This window comes from Lepidochelys olivacea (assembly GCF_965140295.1).
Source record: "Lepidochelys olivacea isolate rLepOli2 genome assembly, chromosome: 4".
Classification (NCBI taxonomy): Eukaryota; Metazoa; Chordata; order Testudines; family Cheloniidae; genus Lepidochelys; species Lepidochelys olivacea.
This window is the reverse complement of record NC_140414.1, coordinates 142450921-142465628: the sequence shown is the minus strand read 5'-3', so window position 1 is coordinate 142465628 and position 14708 is coordinate 142450921. Positions and strand designations below refer to the sequence as shown.

The 14708-nt window shown below is 43.6% G+C and overlaps 1 protein-coding gene across 1 annotated transcript in view; it reads left to right on the top strand.

Moving 5' to 3' along the window:
- Nucleotides 1–14708, top strand: part of SLC4A11 (solute carrier family 4 member 11) — a 160570-nt gene that overhangs the window by 122343 nt on the left and 23519 nt on the right. The window contains exons 14-16 of the mRNA XM_084626793.1: nucleotides 8108–8360; nucleotides 10090–10196; nucleotides 11437–11605. Of these exons, the coding sequence (XP_084482919.1) occupies nucleotides 8108–8360; nucleotides 10090–10196; nucleotides 11437–11605 (529 nt within the window). The remainder of the gene's footprint in view (nucleotides 1–8107; nucleotides 8361–10089; nucleotides 10197–11436; nucleotides 11606–14708) is intronic.

The following is a 14708-nucleotide window of genomic DNA, read 5'->3' as shown; positions in this document are numbered from 1 at the left end:
CCGTTTCATTTCTCTTCAAAGCCCTGTTCAACAAAAATTCACCATCATTTTAGATTCAGTGGACTGGCTGCACCCATCCTCCCTTCCTCCAACAATAGCACAGCGAACTTTGGGGCAAGTGGGGCATAGCAGGGGGGGGGGAAAACCTGGGCTCTGGAGTCCACGTCAGTTGTACTGGGCTATGTGAAAGTTGCTCCTTGCAGTCTATGCCCGGGCTGAAGGGATGTAAAATGCAGAGCGCTCTGAAGCGTTGTGCTCCAGCTGCCCTGTGTCGATCCTGCTGGTGCACACTAAAAGGTACCTAGAGCACATTAACGTAGTCCTGTTTGAAACGGGACGTCCTCAATGCGAACTGGGTACCGTTTAGATTGCGCCCCTTAGAGCAGGTCGAGTACAGCCCCTCTGAAAATCGCCAGGGTTCACCTCCTGTCAGCCCTTAACTGTGCAGTGCCCCGGCACCCTCGAAACACAAGGCACCACGAGGTGCTGGGTAACATAAAGACACTCCACCTGTGGCCAGATACGGAGGGAGACCGGCACAGATGACTTCAGAATGAGCTGCTATACCAGTCCAGCTCCCTTAAAGGGAAACATACAGGTTTTGTAGCAAACGCCTGTCAGGATGCATCTAAACTAAGCGTTTCTGGTCTCTCGGCCAGACTGGTCACAGTTCATGAATTCTCTGCTGTACACCTCTGCAGTGTTTGACCATGGGTAAGTAAGAGTAACAAATCTCCTGCAGTCTTTACCTTCGTGTGAGTCAGGCAACAGGATGGGGCACAAACCAGATGAAAGCTCCTGACAGAAACTGCATGCTAAAGGCAGTGTTCCTTTTGCTTTGCCTTGCCTTGCCTTGAAAACTCTTTGAATGAGGGATTAGCTGATGTTATTACCCCCCCCCCTTTTTTTTTTTTTGCCTGATACTAACAGGGCGAAAGGGGTTTTGAGTTCTGCAGCCTCGAATCCTTTATAATGAAGGTGGTCCCATGGTGTGATTTGCAGTTCTTAGAACCTGCAGGTTCTGCTCTTTATATCGCACACTCCAGAAGTACATTTAAAAAAACATTATCCGGGCTGCAAAATGAAGCACTGAAAAAAGTTAGGAAATGCCAGAGTTAGGGTTGCTTGAGCATTAATTCGAACCCCTTGTGCACATGCATTATGACACAGGCTTCAACTGCATGACCATGGACTATTTTTCCCACAGGACCCTGGCCTCGTTCAGAGCACAGAATGGGTTGCTCTCACTCAATGAGCAGCTCTTCTGTATTTTTTCTCCTCGTTGTTCAGTGTGTGGCCCCAGGCCTTATTTACTGCACACTATTCAACCTGCTCTGAAGACAGAATTACTAATTTACCATTTTCTGTGGTGTTGTGACAGTAGTTTGAGTGCTTCCCAAACGTTAAAGTTCTATCCCCATTTTACAGATGGGGAACTGAGGTACAGAGAGATTGAGGCCCAAAGTATCCACTATTTTTGTGTGTCCATTTTCATGCCTAGGACCTGATTTTTTCTAAGAGTACTTAGTACTTATTTTTTGCTAAGAGTACTTAGCATTTTGCAGCATTTCCTGTGTTCAAAGCCCATTGACGTCCGTTGCAGCTGCGAGTGCTCAGCACTTCTGCAAATCAGACTTTAGCATCTTAAGCTGGTCACCCAGAAAATGAGGAGTATGCAATTAGTGATTACCAATGGAAAATCTGTGGCAGATGCAGGGATAGAATCCAATTGTATGCAGGATGCTCCCTTGGGACCTTTACAACTCTCATCCCCATCAAAAATAAAACAAAAAAACCCCAGCCACCTCTGCTACTCGAACTAATGGAGTAATCGATGGTAGTAGCTGTCCTCCTCTATGTGGACCAGAACTAAAGGAGGTTCACGGATATTTGCTGACAGCAGAGGAATGATGAGTCACAAATCCTAGGTTCCATTCCAGGCGCTGGAAGGGATGTGATCTTGTGGACACAGACTCTTCTGCCCATTCTCCCTTTTTGTCCTCTCCAACTTGTCCTTGTCCTATTGTCTCTTCCCCATCCCTTGCTCCCCATCCCCTCACCTGACCAGTCCCAGTCTCCACTCCTCAGACTTCTCACCCCAATCCCGTCACCTTGCCCAGTAAATCCTAGTATCATCTCTTTGGACTCCCCTGCCAACTGTGTCAGTTTCCCTCCCCACCAGCTCCTTATCCAATCTGTCTCTTCCCAGCCTCCAGTCATCACCTCTTCTGACTACATTCCCCATCCCTACTTGCTTCCAGTTCCAGGCTCCTGCTCTGAGCTCCGCAGCCAACCTGTGCTGTTATCCACTCAGTTTCTTGTCCAGTGTCTTTGCCTAGCCAATACCATTTCTCCCCCTGTAACCTGGCTCCTCCCCATGGGATACACTGATAGATACTCGGAGTCTCCTTGACCAGCCACTCCCAGTTCCAGTCTGCCACCCCAGCCCACTGGTTCCCAGTCTCTCTCTCCTTGGTTTTCTGTTTCAATCTCTGACCCCACTCCCAACTCTCCCTGCCAGCCTCTGGTTCCAATCTACTCCCCCTGCTCCCTGCCTTGAAGGTCTGTCTCTTGTTCCTTCTGTGTTCAAAGCAGGCAGCTTCCGCCTCCATGTTGTCTGGGCTCAGCAGCGGAGAGGGGGCATTGACCGTATAGGAAAGGCACGTTCCATGCTCTCGAGTCGAATGCCTGGCCCACAACAGCCGAGAACTAGAATTGCAGGGAAAGCCCTGCTCACCCCCTGGCTGGAGCATGCCCAATGCAGACCGAATCTTCAAGAAATTTGTATGCAAAGCAAAAAATAAATTTCTACTTAGCATGTGTGAAGTGCAGTTGTTAAATGGCTTATAACTTGGCCAAATGTAGGCAGATTTTCACAGGGATGCCAAAAGGCACATCCTTTGCCAAACTTCAAGTCCTTGCTCCAAAGCATGGGGGCACTAGATCTTCTCAGAGTAAAGGTTCAACAAAATGTATTTTTTCCCCTAGCCTCCTTCTCAGAAGTGGCTGAACCATTTTGGCTGAAATTTTCCAAAAGAAATTCAGCCTGATGTGGACAAGGAACATTTAAAACTTCCACCCCAATGGTTAACATTTGGCAAAGTTTTATAAGCAACTGAAACCAGAGTCTTATAATGGGGTGGTATCAGGCAACTTTAATATTGGGCAGTGCTACCAGCCCCACCTATAACAGCTGTAGACATCTCACAGTCCGCTTTCAGCACGGGCCATGGGAGTTTAGGAGCACAGGTCTTTCACACTGAAGGATGTTCTGCATTAGAATGTGTTTAAAACTGCTATGGTCCTCACTGCTCAACTCCATGGTATTTCTGGCTTTTCTAAGTACATCCTGTTACACTCTTCCAAATATCTATCTCCCCATCTCCTTGGATATTTAGGTTCACCGTTGCTATGCCCCCTCTGAGATCGGCTGATTTTACTACAGTATAAAAAATCCCCATGTGTGTCCAGTATACCATATTGAACGTTGGAAGGGTGTGCGCAGCATCACTGAAATGAGGCTTTCACAGACCCTTTTGATCCTTTGTAAATTCTCCTGTGGACTGATGGAGTGATGATACTCGGGGGTTATGAGAGGCTGCATGGACTCCAGACTACAGGACCTGTATCCAGGGGCTCCAGAGTTCTAATCCGGGCTCCTGCTACCAACTTGCACCATAACCCCAGCAAAACACTTGACCTTTCTATGTTAGTTTTTGCCTGCCTTATTACTGAGGTACAGTCATGCATCTAGGGAGATCAGAAGGGTGAGATCAGAAGACTTCTGCATGCTGGCGAGTTGCATAACACGTCAGCTGGCCAGACACTATGCTGCTATGACTTTCCTGCTACCTTAAAAGCATTGTCAGGGAGTGCATCCAGCAACGCACTGCTCCCAAGGAAGAACATGTTTGTTTTCTTAATTTGCTAAGCCATGTTGCTTTTATATATGCTTTGCAAGGTATCCTTAAATATGCAGGAAATTAGGGAGAGGGGTATTATCACATCTAGTAATTCAAACACATGCATTCTTCTTAGTATCCTAGTGACCATTGTTTTCAACTCATGGCCCAACCACCTAAGCCATGCGTTTGATCTTGACGTTTGCACTCTACAGAAAACAGTTCTGTAACAGCTGAAGCAAACAACAAAGGTGAACTAGAGGGATCAGAGGGAACTAGAAATTAAACTGCATTCTAGGACAGTTCAATTTAAAGCATACAATCTTCTAGTTTAAAGTGTTTTCTCTACTGAATTTGTGCGAAGAACTCAGCTGTTGTGTAATGTCTCTGAAAAGACTGCTTAGTGTGCAGCAGCTGAATATTAAATACTAAATCCTTGTTACATGGCAGACTGATCTATCCAACTGCCAATCATTCCAATCAGACCACACATTACAATAAGTAAAATACGGGTGTAAAATCAGCTACGTTTCCCCAACATTTAATCCAAAGTGAATACGTATAATCTAACTGCTATGTTTAAGTTAAAATGTGAAGTGACACAAATCAGTAACAATCTTGAAATTCATTTTAAGATCTATGCTCAATTCTAAACCTACTCTGTTGTGTTCCAGTATTACTGTAGTTCCGAATGTGAAATCACTTACTGTTCCCAGAACATCTATGGCAACTAGACCAAAAGGATGACTTAAAATGTCAGCATTATTTTGAATTTCTTGGACTTTTTTGCTTTTTGGATCTGAACCTTGTCAGTAGTCATCAAAGCAAAGAGTGTTTATTTCCATTGAGTTAACAGTCAGTTGGGAATAATTGAGGCTGTTACAGGTCTTTAACCCCAGCTGGCTATTAATCCTCCTGAATTATTGCCATTGCTATTATTAGGAGTGTCCTTTTAATGGTCAGAGCAGTAGACTGCAGGCCAAAACTTCTCGGTTCTGTTTACAACTCCAGCACTGACTTTCTGCCCAGTCATTTCAGTATTCTGTACCTATCTGTAAAATGGGCATGACCATCTCTACTTTACAGGGGTGTGGCAGGTGTAATTAATGTTGTAGAACATTTTGAGATCCTCAGATAAGATGTGCTAGTGAAATGCCACGTACACCTCTACCCCGATATAATGCGGTCCTTGGGAGCTAAAAAATCTTACTGTCTCATAGGTGAGACCGTGTTATATCAGGGTAGGGAGAGGAACCGCTCCCCGCCCCAGCTCACCTCCGCTCTGCCTCTGCCTCCTCCCCTGAGCACACCGCCGCTGCTCTGCTTCTCCCTCCCTTCCAGGCTTGCCGCACCAATCAGCTGATTGGCACGGCAAGCCTGGGAGGGAGGGAGAAGCGGAGCTGCGGCGTACTCGTGGGAGGAGGCGGAGGCGAGCTGGGGCAGGGAGGCTGCAGCAAGTAAGGTGGGGGTGGCGCGGAGGAACTGCTTGCGGTAACACGAATTCGGATATAAAGAGGTAAAGCAGCCCCGCTCCCCGGAGCACTGCATTACCGTGTTATATCCGAATTCACGTTATATCGGACCGCATTATGTTGGGGTAAAGGTGTATTATCATCGAGGTATTATTTAATACCTCTGTGATCGTTTTCCTGCTGAGTTTCTGAAGTTGTTGTCATGCGATGTGCATGAGAGATCACGGGCATATACTTTTGGCTGTACTGGGCATTGTCGGGATATATAATGGCTAGTTAGTACATTATCCAATCAGATTTCAGACTTCTACTTTAAGGAAACTCCAGTGATGGTTCAAAATTTCAGAATCATCCAATCTAAAGGGTTGGTCTTTATTATTAAAAGGAAACTAGCAAGACAATTTTTGCCCAGAATGCCATTCTTTAAGAAAAATAATGTATGCATTAACCTAAAGCCACTAGAAAATAATAATAATCCAAGAGAAACTTATTGTAATAAATATTCTCCTGCCGTGTTTGCTGCATTGCAGAATTGTGTAATTGCATTAGAATCGCACTGAAACTGACAGTGCAAGTCATTCTAGCAACAAAAGCAAAATGTTCAATCTCAAATCTGAGAGAAATTTAGAAGGTAGAACATGAATTATGCAAATTATTTTTTTTTAAATGTGCTAGTTGAAACCTCAGTATTGAAACTTATTTTAAAAATACACATCTGGGTAGCGAACTGAGACCTCTGTTATTGCATAACAATTTGCTTGTTTTATAGTTATCCCTTATCCGTTCCTTTATCTCGTCCACCTATTGCATCTTCTTATAACCTAGATTGTCAACTCTTGAGGAAATCTTTTTACTGCCTGTTTGTACAGTCGTGCCCAGCACAATGAAGTCCTGTTCTTTGTCTGGTGCCCCAAGGCACTACTGCAGTAGCAATAGAATTAACCTGGGAGTCGTCATTAAAATGGCAGGGTAGTTAAAAGAGGGTCATAAGAGCATTTGGGTAGGCTCCTAAGCAGAACGGAGAAGTCAGCACCACGCTCCTGTGGAACTAGAGCTGGTCAAAAAAATGCCAATTCCATTTCACAGGATTTTTTTTTCTATAAAAACTTTACAGTTTTTGTGGATAAAATGTGGTTTCTAAACACCATTTTCAAGAAAAATGTTCAGTTTCTGAAAACCAAAATGTCACCCCAAAATTTTCATTTTCTGGGTTTTCATCAACCCGAAAAGGTTTTGACCAAAATGAAAAATGTCTGCCAAAATGTTTATGGTTTTAAAAAAACATTCAGCCCCTGAAAATATTTTGAGGAAAACATTTCAGCCAGGTCAACACACAACTTCAAGGTCTCCTAAGTCCCATTCCACCTTTGCTGGCTGACTTTCTTCACAGTGGCTGGCACATACCTCTCCCCTTAATTGACTTCCTTTTCCATTGCTCCTCTCGCCCTGGCTGGTTGCTGTCTTTATCTTCCTCTTCGCCCATGACCCTTTCCTTGCTGCCTTTTTTCCTAATGAGTTTCCCAGACTCTTGCTGATCACATCATCTGAGACCATGACATCTTCCATCAAGTATGGTCAGACCCCTCCAGCACCAAACCTTCCAGAAGTATGCCCCTAGTACTATTTTGATTTTAATTATAGAATGGAATAGCATCTTCACAGCAGCTACTCTCTTTTATAAATACTTAGATGCAGTCTCTTTAATGTAGATTATCTCACTATGTATTTTATGGACCTTATGAAGCATTATAGGGTATTTAACTTGGATAGTTATAGAAGGCATGTTTGCGTTTGTCATTTTATTGAGGTAAATTTTTAAGCTAGTTATAGTAGCCCTGGTAAACCATCATATCTCAATGCATTTTGCAAATTCAGATTTGGAGCATGTTTACATATGTATGATCTCCCAGTTAATTTGTCTGTCCTATAAAACCGTACTTGGACATCTTCAAAAATATGCACTGGTGAGTGTCGGAAAGTACTTACTGGATGTTCATAATAGTAACTTTCCTGAGTATACTCTACCTTGGATGTTTTCAGTTATTGCCAAGTGCATATTTTTAGTATACTAGAGCAAGAAATTGCCACAGTTTTACTTCTTAAAATTTAAAGCCATGATTCAGTGCATGGAACAAAACCAGATAACAATCTGAGGGTGGGGAGGGACTTACATTTCTGTATTGTAACTTACAAATGGCCTAACTATTTTCTTAAATTTATAAAACAAGCTACCGTTTTGTTCACAACTGAATTATAAACTCCTAATAATCTGGTTTCTCTTACCTTCAGTAGCGTGAATGTGCCATTAGAGTATTAGACTGTGCACAGACACCAAGTTCCTGTGCTCCTGTGGGGGAGTGCTCCACCCCAGGCCCCACCCCCACTCCACCACTTTCCCCAAGCCCCACCCTTGCTCTGCCTCTTCCTGCCCCATTCCGTCTCCTCCCCCAAGTGCACCCCACCCTCACTCCTCCCCTTCCCCCCAGTCCCTCCTGCATGTTGCTGAACAGCTGATCTGGGATGGGCGGAGCTGATCAGTGGGGCTGCCAGTGGGTGCTGAGTATCCACTCTTTTTTTAACCCGTGGGTGCTCCAGCCCTGGAGTACCCACGGAGTTGGCGCCTGTGTGACTACAGGTAAAGAAAGATTGCGCTGTGAAAGTTACTGCAAGCTCAAGTTGCTTTGAATTGTTACAGACCTATCCTAACATTTGCCTATCGGTTGTTTCGTGCAGTTTTTAAGAAATATTACTACCATGAGCACCAAGGAGACAGTTATTTGGAAAATACACGTGCTGATGTAATTCCAAGCCTCAGCATCAATACCAGCTTCTTGATGAATTCATCAGTGAGCAGGTCTATGTCGCTGGAGAATCAGACGGGCATGAATGAGGTCGTGCATTATGGACGTGAAACTGCTGTCCTTAGTCTCATGTTGATGCTGGGAACCCTTTGGCTTGGTCATACACTTTATCAGTTTAAGAAAAGGTGAGTCACTTCAGCCTTCATTCTACAGATTCAAATCCCTATCTTGAGTCTAGGATATGTCTACACTGCAAGTAGAGACCTGTGGCTGGTCCGGGCCAGCTGACTTGGACTTCCAGGGCTCGGGCTAAAGGACCATTTAATAATGGTGTAGACATCAGGGTGCAGCCCAGCCTCTGGGACTCTCCCACCTTGCAGGGTTCTAGAGACTGGGCTCCAGTCTGAGCCCAAACGTCTTCACTGCAATTAAACCGCCCCTTAGCCTGAGCCCGTGAGTCCAAGCTAGCTGGCCTGGGCCAGCCAGCTGTTTTTAACTGCAGTGTAGAGAGACCCGTAGTGAAGTTAGTGAGAGTTTTGCCATTGACTTCAGTGGGAACAAGAACAGGCCTTAATTTGGCTGGCAATCTGGAAAATCCCAGTCACCTACAGCTGCGGCGCAGCTGCAGCGATACAGGTTGTCGAGGAGTGCCTGCTAACCAAATTCAGAGGTGGGCTCCGAATTTGCTCAGCTCAGCGAATATGCAAATACTAAATAAATCTTGTTTAATCAGTGGAAGACGTGCTTCCATGTCTGGCTGGGCGTTTTAAGACATTAGTAGATTTTGAAAGTGTTGACAGTCATATAAGCTTCCTTTGACCCTCTCTTGGAGGGTCCATGGCTAAAACTCAGTTAATCTCATAAGGACGGCCACTCTGGGTCAGACCAGTGGTCCATCTAGCCCAGTATCCTGTCTTCCATTGGTGGCCAATGCCAGGTGCTGCAGAGGGAATGAACAGAACAGGTAATCACTGAGTGATTGTCCACTCCCAGCTTCTGGTAATCAGAGGCTAGGGACACCCAGAGCATGGGGTTGCATTCCTGACCATTTTTGCTAATAGTCACTGACAGACCTATTCTCTAGGAACTTATCTAGTTCTTTTCTGAACCCATTTATATTCCAATGTGCATTACTTTTCCTTTATCGGCATTGACTTTCTTCTGCCATTTTGTTGCCCAGTCACCCAGTTTTGTGAGATCCCTTTGTAACACCTCGCAGTTTGCTCTGGACTTAACTATCTTGAGTAATTGTGTATGGTCGGCAAATTTTGCCACTTCACTGTTTTCTAAATGATCTGGAAAAGGGGTAACTTTTTAGAAATATACTCCCATATTGTAAATGATAATTTCCTGGAAAGGTACTTCATCTCACTTTCCTCCAAAAGCACAAGAGGCAGTTAACTGGGCACCCAACTCTCTCTGAGAGTCCATGGGAATTGGTTGCCTTAACTCCTTTTGGAGCCTTTGACAAATCTCCCACTTGAATGGTTAAAGAATGGAAAAGTTCTGGAGCCGGAAATTGCAGACACAACCCACACTGGGGGGGGAACTGGAAATAACAGCTAGCTGTCAGCTCTTGAGGACTGTGTGTGTTTTTCAAAGCCTGAATCTTAAATTTTGTTCCCTTTTGGGTTTCACACTGATTTTCATCAAACTTCAGAGCCTACATTTCCCATAAACGGAGATTCTGCTGTTTAGCTTTCAAAAAACTAGTATATACATTACATGATTAAGGACTTTTTAAAATAATATTGAGAGTGAAGAATGAACAATAGCAGCACTGGACTGAAATAGCATTCAGTATAGAGCTTGCCACTGCCTGTGGTTTGAATGATTACTCCATTACTGTGGTAGCAGGAAAACTGAGTATGTTGGATGCTAATGGAAAGTTGTTGGTTTTTTTTATAATTGCAGCCCCTATTTGCATGCAAGGGTCCGCGAAATCCTGTCCGACTGTGCCTTACCCATATCCGTTCTAACCTTCTCCATCGTAGGCTCCTACTTCTTCAAGGAAATAGAAAGTAAGTCCGCTTGTTTACTCTTCCAAATTACCAGGAGAAAGGCACTTAAGATGGAATCAGAAAAGAAAACCAGTTTATTGCAAAGAATATTAACATAAAAAAAAAAGCTCTTCAGTGTATTGTCTCCTAAATACATGCCTATACATGCATAAATATGCCTCCAATTCCTTCAATAAAAGTTAATTTATGCAAACACCGAATCAAATGATATTGCATGTAGTTTTTCTCAGGGAATTATTTCAGTCTGTCATTTCATTTAAATGTCATTAAAATGTGCATCTGTTGTTAGAAAGAGTTGATCCTATTATTCTCCTAAAGAACAAAAGGGCAGGGCAATTAGTAGGCAGGAAGGGTTGTCGCCAGCTGTACAGATGTGGTGTTGATGATCTCGGCCTGTTCTTTTAGTCTCCTCTTTATATTTTCCTAATTAAAAATGTAATGGCCCAAAGCATCTGGGCGATTCTAAGATACACAAGGAAATCTAACAATGATACACCATTCATTGGACAAACGGATCAGCTTTTCCATATCAGGAAGAGAGAATAGGGACAGGAATTGCATTGACCTGTGATGACGTGCGTGGACGATGTGAGGAAATGTATGGAAGTAAATAAGAAGTGGCACTTTTGGTGTGACTCTCACTCCATCCAACTGGATTTAGAAGTGGTGAATTGTAGCGTGTGATCTTTCCCTTAGTGACGATGGATTTCTTGTCACCAGCTGAAGCCAGCCGCGTATTATGCTAAAGCCCATTGTGCAGCTCATTTGGTGTTGAGAGTATTTTAAAATGCCTATACTAGCAAATTAACTATGAAGTAGGACTGTATGATGAAGATGCCAAATTATTTATAATTATTTCAGATCCAGAAACATGCTCTAAAATTCTATGTCTATAATAAGAATGTTTCTTTTTTTGTTCTTTTTCGCATTGTCTTCAATTTAAATTTTCATCTCCTTTATAAAATAAAAATTTTCAGCGTGACTAGCCATTATCAGTCAGGGCTAGAGTGATAAATACATTTTTTTTTAAAACAGTAGATTTATAGACTTCAGCACAAGAAGGGGCCATTATGATCCTCTTGCCTGACCTTCTGCATAATGCAGGCCAGAGAACCAGTGGAACCTGCATTAAAGCCAGTAACTGGTGGTTGGGATAGAACATAAGTTTGCTTCATGCAGGTAGCTAGAAAACAGTACAATGCCTCTTTAACACTTTTCTCCCCCCCCTGTGTGTTTACAGTGTCCAAGTTTAACTACAACCCATCTGAGAGCTTATTCGTGCTGGCCCCAATCCGATCTCTCTCAATTGGCTCTGTAATGAGTGCCATGGGCCTGGGGTTCCTTCTGTCGATGCTTTTCTTCATAGAGCAGAATATAGTGGCGTCACTCACAAATGCTCCAGAGAACAGGTAAAATTCTTAACCCCTTTCTTTCCAAACCAGGGCAGTTCTTCTTAGGGCTCCTCTATGTGAACAATGAGATGGCAGCAAGCTGGGGTGTGAATCTACCCCATCCTAGCCTTACATGCATGTTAACTGTTGAATAGACTTCTTTGACCTAGTACTCTTTGAAATGGGACTAGCTCAAAGAGCATTAATGAACTGTTAATGCATGTCAGCAGGGCACATATGGAGAGGGCTGGTAGATTCACACTCCTGCTTGCAGCAGTCTAATTGTTCATGTGGAGAAGCCCCGAGATAATTTCACTTCAGTACTATATTACAGTGTTCTGAGTAAAGCCGGACTGGGACTGAATTACACAACCTTGCTAGCTCTGTTTGTGTACCCCTTATATATTTACATGTGGAAGACTCCCAATTCTTCATACTTGGAATGGTATTTTATGCCAGTCCCAGAAATACTGCCTCTAGCAATGTGTTCTTTTGGGAGTGATTTCATAGGTAGGGGTCTATTTAAATCCTGGAGAAATCACACACTTTTTTGCAGGTTGGTCACGGCATAAATAGCAAATTTTGCATGTGTAACACATCCACGAAATTTGCTATTTTATGCTGTGACCAACTCACAAAAACTGTGTGATTTCTCTGCAGCATTTCTCAAGCTGGGGGCCCCTCCCCAAAAGGAGGTCACAAGCCAATTAGGGGCTTGTGGCATTGCCACCCTTAATTGTCCGCTGCTGCTGGCAGCGGTGCTGCCTTCAAAGCTGGGCACCCAGCCAGCAGCTGCCGCTGTCCACTCTGCCTTCAGAGCTGGGCGGCCGGAGACCAGATTTCACGAGGGAGACCAGATTTCATGAGTCTGTGACCCAGTTGTCATAGCCGTGAATTTGGTAGACTCCCTATTCCCAGGTTATGCCTACGCTGTCATCAGGAAGTGTGATTGCAGCACACGGCGATGTACTCACGCTAGTTTTGATCAAAATTAGCTCAAAGAATAATAGCCATGAAGCTGCAACAGCACAGGCCAGCCCTGCCCACCCAGGACCCTGGGTATGCGCTTGAGCAGCTGCCAGCCTGCACTGCTTTGGCTACACTACCATTGTTCCTCGAACTAGCTTTGCTCTAGATATAGATCAAAGCTAGCTCAGGTATTTCTGCACGTGCTGCATTCCCACCTGCAATGTAAACATACCCCATAGTGCCAATGGACTGTAGAATTATTCCTAGAAATTTATATGTGGGGATTACAAGGCGCAAGATGAGTGGCTACCACCCATTTTGTTAGTTGGGCCAACAAGTTCTCAACCTACCTGGGAGCTTCCAAAAACACCAATGTCTAAAGCAGAGGTTCTCAGGCTGGGGGGCAAGGGACATATTCTTGGAGGGTGTGAGAAGGCAGAGCAGAGAGCAGCGGCTGCTGGCCGGAAACCCAGCTCTGAAGGCAGTGCTGCCACCAGCAGCAGTGCAGAAGAAAGGGTGAAATGGTAAGGTGTTGCCCCTCTTACTTCTCTGCTGCTGCCGCTGTCCGCGCTGCCTTCTGAGCTGGGTGGCCGGAAAGCGATGCGCTATATACTTAAATGGCTCTGTTTGAATCAATGATGCTTTACTGTTTTTAATATGTAGTGAGAGTTGAATGTTGATTTTTTTTTTTTAATCGGTATATGAACTTGTGTGGTCAGGGGAGTGGGAGCGAAAACTACTACAGACATGAACAAGAGGGGTACAATCAAATAAGTTTTCGAGAACCACTAGTCTAGAGAGACCAGAGAAAGTCAGACCCTCTCAAATTAGGTTTGTTGGAACAAAGAAGGTTATTTCAAGCTTCTATTAAGAAAATGAATTGTCCGGACAGAATCTTCAGAAGCAGTCTCTTATATGACTTTTGACAAAGACAAAGAACCAGCATTGCATTGGAGCAGTGAGCAAAGCTTCTGAAAATTGGTTACCTCACCCTGCTGCTTTGCTGTTCTTACTTTATGGATTTTACATTTATGATCTCATTTATTCTGAAGTCAGTGGGTGCATCTCCCATTCTGATATGTGGTTGGCATCTAGTCAGCCTTGTGGTTTCTTGATGTCTGGGATACAGTGAATATTTCTCTTTAAACTAAGAGCGGATCAACCAAAAATTTCTACCGTATCATGTAGTGCAGCTATGCTAATTTAAAAGAATTTTGAGACTGAAAAAGGAGCGTTTGGAGCTATGCTGGCTTGCCGTTATATAATTCAGAATATGGAAGCAAAGGAGGTCAGGCTCAAAATAGGACAGTATATGTAATCTAGTATCACTTTTATCTAAAAGCTCTGATTTATGCACAGGCTTGGAAACAAGAAGCTACAGTCTTCAAATATTCCCTTTGATGTTTCTACCAACTACAATCAGATATGGCATCAAGGGTGAATTTATTGGATTTCCCCCCACCCCCGCCCCGGGAACTACCATTTTCTCAGTGGATTTTTTTGCTGATGTAACACATGGGAGGTGGGGTTTTTTTTTTCCTTGCAGAACAATTCTTTGTTAGTGTTTTAGTTAGTCTCACACTTTATTTGATAAAGGACCATTAGCTCAGGAAAGCAGAGAGAGATGGACAGGCTCAAAACAATTGGGTTATGCCTGTTCTGGGATTTCTTCTCTATGCCATTTGAAAATTTTCCTCTATCCTCATTGAGTCCGCTCTTTAATTAAATAGCGATTGGCATAAATGTAAGTTGTAAATGGGTCATGAGTACTTACTTTCTTCTTAAATGGGAATTTTGCCATTTTCTTGATTTGAATTTCTTGTCATTTTCTGCCTATGTGACATTAGAAGAACATGTGATGGGGTGACTTTTGGTATTGAGTAGGGTTATAGTTAAAGGGTATGTAGCTGGGTTCTTCCTTAGATATCACAGCCAAACTGCTGACTCCCACATCAGTGTCTTTTTCAAATGCAATGGAGCCTTTCAGCTGTGGTACAGAAAGGCAAAAGATGCTGCTCAACTGAAAGTAGATTGAATTGCTCAGTTATAAGACTCTTCAAAACTGGATTGGGTAAAGCATTAGCAATTAAAATCTAGATCTAGCTGGTCCTGCCTCAGCATAGAATCATAGAAGGTTAGGGTTGGAAGAGAC